This window comes from Hemitrygon akajei, chromosome 30, assembly GCF_048418815.1.
Source record: "Hemitrygon akajei chromosome 30, sHemAka1.3, whole genome shotgun sequence".
Taxonomy (NCBI): domain Eukaryota; kingdom Metazoa; phylum Chordata; class Chondrichthyes; order Myliobatiformes; family Dasyatidae; genus Hemitrygon; species Hemitrygon akajei.
In genome coordinates, this window is record NC_133153.1 from 8,190,190 (window position 1) to 8,206,384 (window position 16,195).

General features: G+C 40.1%; 2 protein-coding genes across 3 annotated transcripts in view; both read right to left on the bottom strand.

Moving 5' to 3' along the window:
- The window catches only part of cemip (cell migration inducing hyaluronidase 1), a 196,534-nt gene that overhangs the window by 173,702 nt on the left and 6,637 nt on the right, over positions 1-16,195 (bottom strand). The gene's annotated exons all lie outside the window — the stretch shown is intronic.
- The window catches only part of LOC140718786 (cell surface hyaluronidase CEMIP2-like), a 108,287-nt gene that overhangs the window by 52,020 nt on the left and 40,072 nt on the right, over positions 1-16,195 (bottom strand). The window contains exons 8-9 of the mRNA XM_073032936.1: positions 8,963-9,148; positions 6,268-6,437 (exon numbers count right to left, since the gene is read on the bottom strand). Of these exons, the coding sequence (XP_072889037.1) occupies positions 6,268-6,437; positions 8,963-9,148 (356 nt within the window). The remainder of the gene's footprint in view (positions 1-6,267; positions 6,438-8,962; positions 9,149-16,195) is intronic.

The window sequence follows — 16,195 nt, forward strand, 5'->3', positions numbered from 1 at the left end:
CAAAGGGCAGAATAGCAACCCCGAATCTCCTTGCTATGAATAATGTTGCCTTGATTCAATGTTAAGAGGGGATATAGTAATATTGGTTATGTAATTAATTATAACTGATGAACAAGATTTATTATCTTCCTAGGTTTAATGGATGCTACAGTTTTTGGTAAAATGTTTTACATGTCAAAAGAAGAGATTTGCCTCAGTTTCTAAAGCAACTCTCTTAAGAGACAGCTTCATTCTTAAAGACAAAATATTTGTTTGATTACTGTGGGGAGGTTTTATGTAAACAGTTCTATTTAAAGACTGGTCATCTTTAAATTCATGAGCTGCTATCCCCTATTCCATAATTCCTGAAAATACTTGCATTTCTGTAACTAATTTTCCTGCTATGAAACATACTTCAAAAAATTATGGGAGAAATTGCATACTGTAACATTGAATTTCTGTAGATCAGATATTCTATAGTCTGCAGAACCCCTATAATTGTATCATATTGCAATTTTACACATTAATTGGGACGACAGATGAGTAAGGTTTAGCGAGCCCTGACATCTTTAAGTGCAATCAAGAGAATCAGTCCATGGTGAATTAAAGACACAGTCTTAATCAGAATGAAATCGCTACCCTTTCCTTTTGGCCAAGTATTCTGGAATGAATGACAATAATGCAATCAGATTTGACAGTTATATAAAAAAACATGAGAAAGAATAAAAGAAAAGGACAAAGGTGTCAATGTGACAAGGACATTTTTACCAAGAACTAGAGCTGAAGACAGTTAATGTAAGAACAAAATGTGTTTTTTCCCCAATTGTAATGAAAACAGGCGGTCCAAAAGTAATTGGTGTCAAAGTTATGGAAGCCTTTCAGAGAAGAACTGGAAAGATTAAATGCTAAATATGATTTCAATAGAAAGGGTCAATTCACAATTTAACACCTACATTGTCAAGGACTGTACAGGGTAGAATAAATGAACAAAGAGAAAATTTTGACAAATATCGTGAGGCAATTACAGCACAAAGTTGAGTGCAGAAGATGAGGAATATGAGGAATATGTGAAAGCAATGAGAGTTCATAAGATACAGGCAGGAGCAATTATTCTAAATTACTATTTTTTCCAAAAGTAAAATGAGGGGCATGAATGTATTAAAACTACACAAACACAGAAGTTTGCCACAGAAGCTAAGGATTGAACAAGATATTTGCATAGTTACAAATTAATGCATCATGTCTCTTCATTGAATATGGGCATGATATAATATATATATGTAAAAATAACTCCAAATGCTAACATATTAATTTTTTCTTCCACTCTTGTTCTATCCTCATCTCCTTGAAGCTGTGAATTGCACTCACTAAGGACTGATCCAGATATCAAATCTGCTGACAAAAACAGTGCTATTATGGTTTGGTGATCCAAAGTCTTAAAGCAGAAGTCAAATGTAATTTCTAACTCACTTCCTCCTGAACCATGATATCACCATCAAACTATTGTCTCCCTGACAATCAATCACCTCATTTTATCACGGTCTTCCCCTCATTGCCTCTAACCCGTTTCTCAGTGCCACAGCCTGCTTTTAGCTACTCCCGAAGACTGAAAAGGATCTGTCCTAGTAGACCTTGTTTCTGATTGCTTTTGCCCCATGGTATTGTTTTCCCCTATCCTTTCTTCCATAACTTCTTCACTTATGGGACACCTATAATACTTGCTCTTATACAAATTTCCAGTTCCCAACTAGCCCATCCTCAACATGGGCATGCAATTTCTCTACACCTACTTCCCACAACAGAATTGAGGTCCTTCACTTCCTCCTTGAACAGTGGTTCAACCAGTCATCTTCCACCACCACTCCTTAGCCTGGCTGAACCTGTTTTTAATCACCCTTCTCCATTTAATTTCTCCAAATAATTGGTGTAGCAATGAGATTTTACATAGATGCAAGCTAGGCTCTTTATTAGAGAGGTGATACAGTTCCAATGTTAGTCCTATCCAGGCTACTACCCTCACTTATTCCATTACACCAATATCAGCTGAAAGGCTTGCTTCTTGCATTATCCATAACTCTAAAGCTTCACTACTTTGTTGTCAATCTCCACCCTGCTCTCACTTTCACATACTCCATGTCTAACTCTTCCCATTCTTGACAAATATCTCAATTTGGAGAATAGGTTAGCAAGCAATACCTACTACACAACCCAGCAACTTCTAAAAGTGTATATAATCTGGAACTAGGAGATACAGCCTCAAAATTCTGTGAAACAGAAACTGTTTTCCCCAGAGAGTAGTGAAACTGGAATTCTCTGTCCAGGGAAGCAGTAGAGGCTACCTCATTAAATATATTTAAGACACAGTTAGATAGACTTTTCATAGCAAACAAATTAACAGTTATGGAAAAAGGCAGGTAGGTGCAGCTGAGTCCATGATCAGATCAGCAATAATATTAAATGGCAGAGGAAATGGGGAGGGAAAACAGAGGTCCATGAGGTTCAGAGGTGTAGAGCGTCAGTAACTTTAAATTCCTGGGAGTCACTATCTCAGAGGACCTGCCCTGGACCCATCATATAAATATAATTGCAAAGAAAGCATGACAGTGCCTCTTCTTCCTCAGGAGTCAGCGGAGGTTCAGCATATCTTCAAAAACCTTGGCAAACTTCTCCAGATGTGTGGTGGAAAGTATGCTAGGCCTGGTATGGGAACGGCAATGACTTTGAGCAGAAAAATCGTACAAAAGGTAGTGGATTCAGCCCAGTACATCACAGGTAAACTGTGCCACCCTCCCACCATTGAGCACAACTACGTGAAACATTGCCATAGAAAAGCAGCATCCATCTCAAAGATCCTCACCACCCAGGATCTTTTCTTGCTGCTGCCATCAGGTAGAAGATGCAAGTGCTCAGGACAAACACCACTAGATTCAAGACCACTTACTACCCCTCAACCATGGACTCTTATGTTGTTATTTCGTGCTCGTTATTTATTGCTATGTATCTATTATTTGCATTTGCACAATTTGTTTACAGTTTACAGTTACTGATGTTTACAGTTTACAGATCCTGTTTACAGTTACTATTCTACAGATTTGCTAAGTACGCTCACAGGAAAAGAATCTCAGGGTTGTATGTGGTGACACATATATACTCTGATAATAAATTTTACTTTGAGCAGGCTCAACAGCTACATGGCCTACAAGAGCTTCATTTCAGGACTTAATAAAATAATCGTCTATTTTTAAATAATATAGTAATTTAGTAATATAGTAGAGTAATGGTTACTTTTACAAGATTTTACCCCTTAATAAATTTCAATATTTAATTACTTCAATTTGAATTCTTCAGCTGCCATGTTGAGAACCGAACTCTTTGGATCTAAGCTCAGAGCTATGGTCAGCATAATGTCATCATCATTGAAATGAAAAGCTGATATGTTAATGATCAGCCATGTATCAATTTAACCCTGGCCAAAATACTGTGCCTTGTATATTTTCCAAATTCCAGTCATGTTATTCTTTTCCATCAGTACAAATTCAGCACAGAATGCAATCCTTCCCAAAAGATGGAAGTGGATGCTGAAGTGGACAGTGAACAGCATGGCATGTCATTGCATCCATCCCCTGCAAACACCATTTCAGATACTAGGACCGAAGATTACAGGAAATTTAGCACAACAGGTAATCAGTGGGCTGCAGGCATGCAGTATGTCTCACACAGAGCAGCCTAGAGAAATCAAATGAGAAACATGAATAAAACTTTGAGAAGGTTAGTGGGAATGTACAGCACAAAAATAATCTTGGCACTGTCCAGCCCATCAGAACATATGCAAGAAAGACCAGAAGCATGGAGGGGTTGACATCCATTATCTTGTAGGATGTTATACAGAGCCAGGATAATGTCACTTTCACTCTGGAATTAATTACATATCCCCGAGTCTGCCACCAGCAACACAGCAAATGATTGAGCAAGTGTGTGCTTACATGGAGACATGGGCAGAGTCTGAACTCTGTAAAATGTGAGCCAGCAGCAGGCCCAATGCCAACGTGCTGCTGTTAAGAGAATACAGATGGCTCACTGGAATTCACTGCAATATTCAGGCAATAGACAGCTCTTAATTTGGGAGAACTCTGCACTAGTTGAAAAGCAATGGTTTTAGTGATCCAAACCAGCCCAGAAGAAATCCTCTTCCTAGTCCCATGGGTATCATGGTGGCAAGTACTCTCAGACTTCATGATGCATGCATTCCCATCTAAACCAGCTCTCAGTTAACAACACTGGCAGTGTGCCCCAACCAACCCTGTCGCCAAGAGTCCTACCAAGGCAGGAGCTCATCTACCACGGACATCTTCACCATTTTGGAAAGCAGGTAGTCTTCCTACAGCTGTTCAACAATCACAACAGGAGCACTGCATTATATTGACAGGAATGTTAAACCTACATTGACAGTTTGCACATTAGAACTTGTTAAAATAGATTAGAGTTATAGATGAAGTTTCATTTAAAATTTAAATTGTTTTCCCACAAATGAATACCCATTATTATTCACTTAATGACATTTGCTGAATATAACACAATTGGTTCACCTTCACTTTCATTGTGAAAGGTAAATATTTGGCAGAGAATTGAATGGAGATATCCCAAGGAAACAGACTAATACATTATCTAGCTTAGACTCATGGTAATCGAAAACACCAGATTAATTCCTTGGAGCATGGACAAAAGTGACATTAGAAGTACAAAAGATGCCAAGTCATTTGCTTCCATACGAGTAGGAAAGACAGTAACTCAACTAATAAGATGATGGTCAGTATCTGTACAAATTGGGGAAGGCACTATTGTCCGCCATTACACAAGTTAATAATATCCCCAACTTTTGATATCACCTCCAGGGTCATTCATCAAAAATATGCTCTCATAGCTACAAATAAAATTCAATATATTGTACCAGATATGTGCTACATTATATGTGCCTTGTGCTGTGTATGTCTGCTGGTACTGTGTTTTGCGGGGAGTATGCAGTGTCCAGGGAGGGATAGTATCTCTGGTGAAGAGGCTTGTTGTGTCCGTTCCAGGGCAGCTCACTCACCTTTGGTCCCCACTGGACTCATGTTTTGTCTGTAGTTCCAAGTAGCTGTTTGCATATGACAGTGGCCACACCTCGGTACACCACTTCGATAAATAGGCTTAACCAGGTGAGGGTAGCCAGTAGCTTCATAGCCAGGTAAGTTAGGGACACACCTGTCCTAGCATGCAAAGTCAGCTCCAGCGGATTGGACAGATGAGATCTATAGTGAGATCCAACGGCCAGGAAGGCACCACTGCAGCACTCAATGGAGAGCGAAGGGCATGACAAGACACAGAAGATGTTATGGACATCCACTGTAATCAAGGAAGTTCAGTTTGTGACACTTGTTTCTACCACTGGCCTCGATTTCTGAGGTCGAGACAATGGAACAGATTCAGCGCAATGGCTTTTCCACTTTAAAAATTGTCCCGCATAGATTTCAAGTCTTGTCAGACACAATTGACAACCAACATTGGCCCTGGAGGATGGCTGTTTTGTTTGGCTGTATCGAGGGTATTCATGAATGGCTGAATGACAATTAAACTTGAACTTGAACAGATTACATCAATCTGGCTGTGCAGGCCACCAGCTTTCTATGAACTCACTGGCTCTTCGGCACATCTTGAACCACTATTGTTGAAAGGACAGTCATCATTACTGCATTAAAAAAACTAAAAAGTGAGTTGCAGGCATTCCCACGGCTTAGGAGTTGGGGCGGGGGGGGGGGGGGGATGAACTCACTTATCATGTTACATTGCATTCAGTTAGAAGAGCTCTTTCTAATTGTTTTACTTTTCATTTCATAATGACGTAGGAAGCCATTTGATAATGACATAAGTCACAGAGTAATCACATTTTTCCACTATTTTTTCTTACAACTTATTCTCTCCTCTGACTTCCACTTACGGCATTTAAAAGCAGAAAGCAGCCCTACACCGTTAGTGCACTTGTCACCAGCTGATGACTAGCAAGAAATCAACTATTCTGGATAAATAACTAACTTTAAATTATTCATGTAAAAATCAATGAACACATCAGAATGCTATAATCAATTGCACTAAATATTTATATCAAACCATAACTTTGAAAAATGATAGTATTTCATACATGGATTCATTTCAAAAAGAGAATCAACCAATATCAAAGTGCTGAATACTGCAGTTTACTGCATTTCCTCCAATTAATATTATCAGTGTTTTAGGATCTTAAATAACACTTACCTTTATCTGCCCACCAAATGTATCATAGCTGAAAAAGTGGCAGAAGTTTTGTCCGTAACAGGAGTCCTCCACTTCTCCTTTAATAAGGATGTTTCTACTTAAAAGTCCAACTTCTGCTCTCATATCTATTCCATCTATAACTTCACCCATGTGAAGATAACGCGGTTTATCTATGATAACAGATGTGTTTCAATGAAATAATTTTACCACTAGCAGCTTAAGACATGTATTTGAACAGCACAGAGCAGCTTGTCAAAGGTATAGAAAGCAACTCAAAGTTGATTTGAAGCCATTTATAGCTTTTCAGCAGTCTACAATTATAGGAATATTGGAACAGGATTAAGCTATTAAGTCCATTTTCCCTGGAAGCCCAGCAACTTCACGGAAATCTAAACTACACAGATTTTTCAAGAGACAGAGGTGCCTAGATCTGCCATCTATTGTCTAATCAAGGATTTATAAAACTGCAGTACAACTTCTCGTGTGTTATAATCCAGTCCTCCAGACTTAAGTGTCACCCAGAATTTATCAATTACCATTGATTTTCTGCACATACCTATGACATTTTACTGATCCATGTAGTGTTAGAAATAAAAATTGTTCTAAAACACAAAGAGAAGATAGCTAATTTACAGTGGCAGTGTTTTAGAGTAATGTGAGTAGAAGTCTAAACCAGACAATAATTAAGCCAAAAATGAGAAAAAGAACAATAAAAAACTGGATAGAAAGCAAGTGTGTGATCCAAATAAGCATGCTTTAAGCAAAAGCACAGAACAAAAAGCAAAGCGGATGAAATGACCGAAAATTCAATTTGGAGACCAACTGGTGATCATTATCAAGAAGAAAAAAATAACAACTAAATATATACAGTCGGCCCTCCTTATCCGCTGATTCCATATGTGCAGATTCAACCAACCACGGATCGGAAACACCCGGAAGTTCTCTCTCCAGCACTCGTTGCTTGAGCATATACAGACTTTTTTCTTGTCATTATTCCCTAAACAATACAGTATAACAACTATTTACATAGCATTTACATTGTATTAGGTATTATAAGTAATCTAGAAATGACTCAAAAGTACAGGCAGTCCCCGTGTTATGAATGAGTTCCGTTCCCGAGTCCATCTTTAAGTCAGATTTGAAGTCGGAACAGGTACATCCGTATTATTTAGCGTCAGTTAGTCAAACTTTTTCTTAGTATATAGTACATATTTTACCTTTCTATGCATATAAAACACTTAAGAAACATACCTATTTCAACAACTTAACCACAGCGTTGCTTAGTAATAATTGTAGCTTTCATCAGGGCAGGGCCTTTCACATTCTCCATTAAAATTGTTCCGATCGTTGACCGACTGTAGCCTAATGCTTTTCCAATGACCGATGGCATTTCACCTCTTTCCGATCACTTTATTACTTCCACCTTATTTTCAATTGTGATCGTGATTACTTTCGTGAACAGAAAGACTGCAGATTCAGAGCTGCACCGCCAGGTCCTAATGTCCACCGCATGGAGACATGTTAAATAAAGTCCAGGGTTCGGCTGGGTCCTAAAGACCACCGCACTGATACATATTAAATAAGGGACTTGAGCATCCGCGAATTTTGGTATCCGCGGGGGTCCTGGAACCAATCCCTGCGGATAAGGAGGGCCGACTGTATGGTCCACAGAAGCAAAATGAAAATAGTCTAGCAAAGATTAAAGATTAGCTTTATTTGTCACATGTACATCAAAATATACAGTGAAATGTATTGTTTGTATTAATGACCAACATGGTCGGAGAACATGCTGGTGTAGCCTGTAAGTGTTGCCAGGCATCTGCCACCAATACACCACAACGTACTAATCCTAATCATTAAAATATGGGAGCACATGGAGAAAACCCATTTGGTCATGGGTGAATGTACAAGCTTTTTACAGACAGCGGTGGAATTAAACCCAATGCTGCGATGGCACAATGCGAACTGCTGTGTATCTACGCCTCCCCAGGAGGAATCCATTTGGGGATTGAGGAGTGACACTAAGCAATGGAAGAGCCTGTAACAAGTGGCAAGCAGTTCGTGGTGATTTCACAGCTAGGTCTATTAAATATAAACATGATCCCCCATCTCTACTTGCTGCTTCATGCCTGTAAGCCAATCCATACTAAAACTACCTTGCGAAATAACTTTTTGTTAGGCATCTTGTCAAACATCTTCCAAAGGTCCACATACAATAGCAGTTCCCCTCTATGCACTTTTGACAAGATTGCCTTAAAAAAAATCACATTTCTCATTCATGATTTCCTCTTCACAAACTCCTGCTGACTTGGCGTGATTAGATTATGATTTTCCAAATAAGTTACTTCCTTAGTAATTGATTCTAGCGTGAACATTTCAAAATGTTCACGCCACCACTCTGGTTTAACCTGGTATAACTGAACAAGCAAGCAATTTGAAAGACTGCCTAATCACTCAGAGAGGAAATTCAAACTAGCTGAGCAAAATTGAATATGAAAATGCATATTCTCAACATGTAGTTGGTAAAAAAGGCAGGAAACAGAATGCATACCAGAACTGTCCACAAAAACAACTTAAATAACATTGACTATTTAAATCCACAGAAAAGAAAATCTATTGTTTTGAAACAAATAATCCTTGAGATAATACTTTAAAAGAAATAACCCAAAAAATGTTGCAGATTAATAGTTCTTACCAATTTTAACCTGATAAATATTGCACTCAGGACAGGGAAGGAGATTAAATTCTTCTGCCTGATCCATAGAGTAATCAGTGCTTGCAATGACTATTTGATCACCAGGCAACCAACTTGAGACATCATCCATTAAATTAACAATAACACCATTTGACACATCCACACGAAAGCCACAGTGAGGTATACCTATTGAAGTAATAACATAATGCTATAAAAGGACAGAAGGGATATATTAAAAACAAATCAGATCGAAAAAATAAGTATATACAGTAATTGCTTTCCTTTAAAGACAGAATAGTACAAAAGTATGATTAGGCAATTTTTTTTTGTTTTCCTTTATTTCTCTGCACCACATAGATCTCCATAGATCTCCTATTCATTTATGTGACACGCCTGTTATCATTCTTACCTCCCCAATGTGTTTCTAGTTCTATAAGACTATCAGCTCACTGATTTGAAATTATGTCAATTAACTGAACTAAACTGTACATGTTGTGTTTTACAATAATTTTACGGGCATGCTGTTCAATGTTAAATTTAAGTTTCAAATTTTAAGAAATCTGTTGAGATGTAGACAATTGCCTCAGAAATTTCAGTCAAGATCTCCAGAATGAAAACCTAATCTCAAACCTACCTTGTAATCTGAACTAACAATACAAATGCCAGAAAAGTTAATACCTGACCAATTAACCTTCCAAACACTTGATAAATGGTGGAAAAATTGAGAGAACAAAATTGCCTGACCATGTTTAGCATGGCCATGGGTGAGTTGGAAGGCTATTTTCTGTGATGTAATCTATGACTCTAAGATATCATTCAGTGAAAGTGACAATGTACTAGACTCTATAAGTACTGAGTATTCTGGTCCCATTAACAGGTCGAAACCACTAGAGGCAGACAGCAAAGTCAGTGGGACACGGTAGAAATCCTTGAATTGACCACAGACACCACTGTACACATTAAACATGGGAAAGGAAGCCTCTTGTATAGAACATGGAACATCACAGCACAGTACAGGCCCTTTGGACAATATTTTAGCCTACTCTTAATATCAATCTAAATCTTCCCTCCCACATAGCCCTTCATTTTTCTGAGAATACGTACAAAACGCTGGAAGAACTCAGCAGGTCAGGCAGCATCCGTGAGAAAAGAGTAGCCAACATTTTGGGCCGAGACCCTTCATCAGGAATGGGGGGGAAAGAGAGGGCCGAAGCACAGTAATAGAGATAGGGGAGGGGGTAGGACCTAGAGGCGCCAGGTGGAAAACCAATCAGAGGAAAGATAAAGGGGCGAGGGGGAGGGGATAAGCATGAAAGAACTGTAGGGATAAAGAAGCAGAAAGTTGAAAGGGGAGAGAGGCAGAGAGGAACCTGGAATAGGGGAAGGGGGAGGGGGAGGGAATTACCAGAAATTGGAGAATTCAATGTTCATACCACCAGGCTGGAGGCTACCCAGACGGTAGATGAGGTGTTGCTCCTCCAACCTGAGTTTGGCCTCATCATGGCAGTAGAGGAGGCCATGTATGGACATATCTAGATGGGAATGAGAGGCAGAGTTGACGTGGGTGGCAACCGGGAGGTCCTGTCTATTGTGACAGACAGAGCGTAGGTGCTCGACGAAGCAGTCCCCCAATCTGCGTCGGGTCTCGCCGATGTAGAGGAGACCGCACCGGGAGCACCGGATGCAATAGACGACTCCAGCAGACTCGCAGGTGAAGTGTTGCCTCACCTGGAAGGACTGTCTGGGGCCCGGAATGGTGGTAAGAGAGGAGGTGTGGGGACAGGTGTAGCATTTGCACTTACAGGGATAAGTGCTGGGTGGGAGTTCTGTGGGGAGGGACGTGTGGATCAGGTAGTTGCGGAGGGAACGATCCCTGCGAAAAGCTGAGAGGGTTAGGGAGGGAAAGGTGCGGTCTCCCGGTTGGGGGGGGGGGAGGGGGAGGAATGTTGAGCTGTTGGGATGAACATTATAACTAATGTGAGTGCAACTAGCCTGTAGTGATTGAGTCCATTCATCTTTAATTTTTGGGGACTGGAATAATGATTGTTAAACAGATTTGTACAGCTAGCACTGAAGCTGTTTTGCTCAACTGCAAGCCTTTTCATTCTCCTGAAGAATTTACTTCCATCATTTTAATTATTACTATACAAAGCTGGGGTTGCCAGGTGGGAGTGAAATAGTCCCCAGAGGACATGGATATTCAGGAGGTTGACCATGGAGAACAATGAGGTAATCTCATTGAAATATTCAAGATTTTTACTGCTTGAAAAGGTAGAGCATTTCCCTTGGATGAGGTGCCTGGATATAGATGCCTCTTGAAACAAAAATGAAGCTCAGCAAGGTATGACTGGCATGAGACTCATGCACTGAACAGAGTTGTTGTTATACCTTTGCAATATGGAATGTCTCTGAGCCCTTGTAATTTAGACCATAGACCATAAGACAAAGGAGCAGAAGTCGGCCATTTGGCCCATCGAGTCTGCTCCGCCATTTCATCATGAGCTGATCCAATCTCCCCTTTAGTCCCATTCCCCCACCTTCTCACCATAATCTTTGATGCCCTGACTACTCAGATATCTATCAATCTCTGCCTTAAATACACCCAATGACTTGGCCTCCACTGCCGCCCATGGCAACAAATCCCATAGATTCACCACCCTCTGGCTAAACATTTTTTTTCGCATCTCTGTTCTGAATGGGCGCCCTGCAATCCTCAAGTCATGTCCTCTCGTACTAGACTCCCCCACCATGGGAAACAACTTTGCCACATCCACCCTGTCCATGCCTTTCAACATTCAAAATGTTTCTATGAGGTCCCCCTTCATATGGAGCCAGTGATCATTAATGGAGAATGTGTGGAGCAGGTTAAGACCTACAAGTATCTGGGAGTACAGTTAGACGAGAAGCTAGACTGGACTGCCAACACAGATGCCTTGTGCAGGAAGGCACAGAGTCGAATGTACTTCCTAAGAAGGTTGGCGTCATTCAATGTCTGTAGTGAGATGCTGAAGATGTTCTATAGGTCAGTTGTGGAGAGCGCCCTCTTCTTTGTGGTGGCGTGTTGGGGAGGAAGCATTAAGAAGAGGGACGCCTCACGTCTTAATAAGCTGGTAAGGAAGGCGGGCTCTGTCGTGGGAAAAGTACTGGAGAGTTTAACATCGGTAGCTGAGCGAAGGGCGCTGAGTAGGCTACGGTCAATTATGGATAACTCTGAACATCCTCTACATAGCACCATCCAGAGACAGAGAAGCAGTTTCAGCGACAGGTTACTATCGATGCAATGCTCCTCAGACAGGATGAAGAGGTCAATACTCCCCAATGCCATTAGGCTTTACAATTCTACCGCCAGGACTTAAGAACTTTTTAAAGCTATTATTAATGCTTTTTGAGATGGTGATTTAGATGCATATCATATTTTTTTTTTACTGAGTTAAGTATTGTATGTAATTAGTTTTGCTACAACAAGTGTATGGGACATTGGAAAAAAGTTGAATTTCCCCATGGGGATGAATAAAGTATCTATCTATCTATCTATCTATCTATCATTCTTCTAAACTCCAAAGAGTACAGTCCAAGCAAGAGCGATCAAACGTTCCTCATATGTTAACCCTCTCATTCCCGGAATCATTCTAGTGAATCTTCTCTGAACCCTCTCCAATGTCAGCACATCCTTTCTTAAATAAGGAGCCCAAAACTGCACACAGTATTCCAAGTGAGGTCTTACCAGTGCCTTAAAGAGCCTCAACATCACATCCCTGCTCCTATACTCTATTCCTCTAGAAATGAATGCCAACATTGCATTCACCTTCTTCACCACCAACTCAACCTGAAGGTTACCCTTAAGGGTATTCTGCACGAGGACTCCCAAGTCCCGTTGCATTTCAGAACTTTGAATTCTCTCCCCATTTAAATAATAGTCTGCCCGTTTATTTCTTCTACCAAAGTGCATGACCGTACACTTGCCGACATTGTAATTCATTTGCCACTTCTTTGCCTATTCCCCCAATCTATTCAAGTCTCTCTGCAGACTCTCTGTTTCCTCAGCACTACTGGCCCCTATCTTTGTATCATCAGCAAACTTAGCCACAAAGCCATCTATTCCATAATCCAAATTGTTGATATACAATGTAAAAAGAATCAGCCCCAACACAGACCCCTGTGGAACACCACTGGTAACTAGCAGCCAACCAGAATGGGATCCCTTTATTCCCACTCTCTGTTTCCTGCCAATCAGCCAAAGCTCTATCCACGTATGTAACTTTCCCATAATTCCATGGGCTCTTATCTTGTTTAGCAGCCTCATGTGCGGCACCTTGTCAAAGGCCTTCTGAAAATCCAAATACACAACATCCATTGCATCTCCCTTGTCTAGCCTACTTGTAACTTCCTCAAAAAATTGCACTAGGTTTGTCAGGCAGGATTTTCCTTTAAGGAAACCATGCTGAGTTCTGCCTATCTTGTCATATGCCTCCAGGTACTCCATAACCTCATCCTTGACAATTGACTCCAACAACTTCCCAATCACCGATGTCAAGCTAACAGGTCTATAATTTCCTTTTTGCTTCCTTGCCCACTTCTTAAATAGCAGAGTGACATTTGACTAAAATAGACTAAAATAATATTTACTTCCCAAGCACTTGCTACAGCTGTATGTTGACCTTTGGCAACTTGTGTACAAGCACACCTAGATCCCTTTAAACACTGACACTGCCCAATTCTTCACCATCTAAAAAAAATCTAGTTTTTTGTTATGCTGTCCAAAATGACTGGATGTCACAAGACATAATAAAATAGGAGCAGGAATAGGTCATCTTATTCCTCAAGCCTGCCACACCACAGAATTCATTATAATCATAGCCAGTCTACCTCAAGACTCAACTCGGTGTCAGATTGCCATAAACCTCAATATTTCAAAAACTGATCTCTTCATTTAAGTACCTAAATGAATTAGCCGCTATGACTCTCTGGGAAAAGAATACCAGAGATTCGCCTTCTTCTGTGATGGATATTCACTTTCTAGGGCCGAGAGATTTATTGCAAACCTCGGCTTTCTAGCACAGCAGCATAACCTTTTCAAAGGATCAGACTTGTTTATAACAGAGTTAAACTTCTAACAAATATTCCTTGCTCAGCTTCTGATTGTAAACAAGAACTAGTTTTCACTTCTTAATGTAAATTGCCAGCAATACTCAGTCTGAAGTTAAAAGAGCAATTTTTAGAGCACAGGCTGATGACTCATGGTGGGAGGCTGGCTACCAAAATATGTGCTTTGCAAAATGAAGTGGCCATGTTTGCAATTGTCTCGTCTGCATCAGCTACAGTAAAACAATGGGGTTAACTTAATTGGCATACATCAAACCAGGCAACTACAGCTAAATTATTTGCACCTTTGTGAAAGAGATCAAGGAATGTTCCAGACCAGGCATATTTCGTCATTTAGGACGTCAAACATGGTCAATAGGTACAATCAATCAATAGTTGTGATACTTGTGTACTCAGAGAATCAGGTGTTGCAACATTAATTTTGGATGTCTGATATCTCTTTTCCCAGAAGCTATCAAAACATCTATGTGAATTCCTTTGTTACAGCAAAGATATCTGAAAACATCACATGCAAATAACATCAACACTTAGCTAAACAGTGTAAATATTATAAAGCACTGGGGAATGTTAGGAATGACAAAGGCAATGATAGTAAGATGGTGCGATGGAAAGAAGAACTAGAATTCATTCCTCAGCCTTTGGTTCTGTGACAGAAGACTACTGTATGTTCTTTTAGTTGATTAGAATTGCACCTATGTTTGGAAATCTCTTGTAGTTTGTAGATCTATCGTAATTCAGAAATACTTTATCAATCAGAAATCCTCTGTAAGTGTTAAATGTGTTTTAGAATTATTTGTCTAAATTTAAATGTGTATCATTGAAAATAAAATGAACTGTGATAAGCTACTTCATTGGCTGGAAGTAACCAAAGAGACTAGACAGGGAAGTAAGCTAGTCCTTGAAGAGTAGGTGGATACACTGTAACCTCCTATAGTGGGGATACCCGTAGATCATATATGTCAAACTCAAGGCCCGCGGGCCAAATCTGGCTCGCGGTGGAATTATCTTTGGCCCGCGAGATAATATCTAATTACTATTAAAGCTGGCCCCAGTAATCGAAGCGTATGATATGGCTATTGCTGAGTTTATTCAGGTACCAGGTTTTCAGAGTTTTTAGTGTTTATTCGGCAGTCTTCTTCATAAGAAACGGAATTTGTAAAGTGAAACACTTTGTAGTTATAGCAGAGACTGAGACACATGAGAGCAGGCTGAAAAAACGGAGGCAACGAAAGCTGCGTTCGCACGCGTCCGACTGATCTGGCCCGCATGAAGCTGCATTTTGCTCAATCCGGACAGGGCTTAAAATCTTCTTTTGAGTTTAAGACTCTATGGACAACGTACTGAATACCACTGAATATCTTCTACATGAAGTGTCCATGTACATCAGTTTTCAAAGATCAGCCTTTAACTTTGAAGCTCTGTCCCTCTATTTGGCATTCTCCTACTCATGAAAACATTGATACTTTCCATGCCACGAGCCTTAGGATCTACAGTATGATTCAATAAGATCACTCTCTGTTATTCTAAATTCTAAAGAACACAGAACCAACCTGTATAGTCTTGAAAGGAAAACACTCTCACCCCAGGAATTAACCTGTGACTCTTTTTTTGGGGACTGTCTTCAATGTCACTATATCCTTTCTTAGGCAAGAGCACAGAAACTGCAGTTCTCTTGAAATGGCCTCACCAACACTCTGTACAATAGCAAAAAAAGCTAACCTATTTCTAAACACAAAATATTCTGCAGATGCTGGAAACCCAGAGCAACAAATACAAAAATGCAGGTCAGGCAGCATCTATGGAAATGAATAAATAGTCAACATTTCAAATTCTAAAGATGCCGGCCCCAGGTCTCGGCCCAACTTGCCGACTGTGCATTCTCCTCTGTACATGCTGCCTTACCTGCTGAGTTCTTCCAGCATTTCTAAGTGTCAACCTTTTTGAAATAAAGGACAATATATCACTTCCTCCTGATTATTTTTGCACCTGCTTACTAATTTTTAATGATTCGTGAATGCTTAGATCCCTCTGTATTTCACTCATCCGTAGATGTGCTCAATGGTGGGGAAGGCTTTACCCATGATGGACTGGGCCACATCCACTACTTTTTGTAAGATTTTCTGTTCAAGG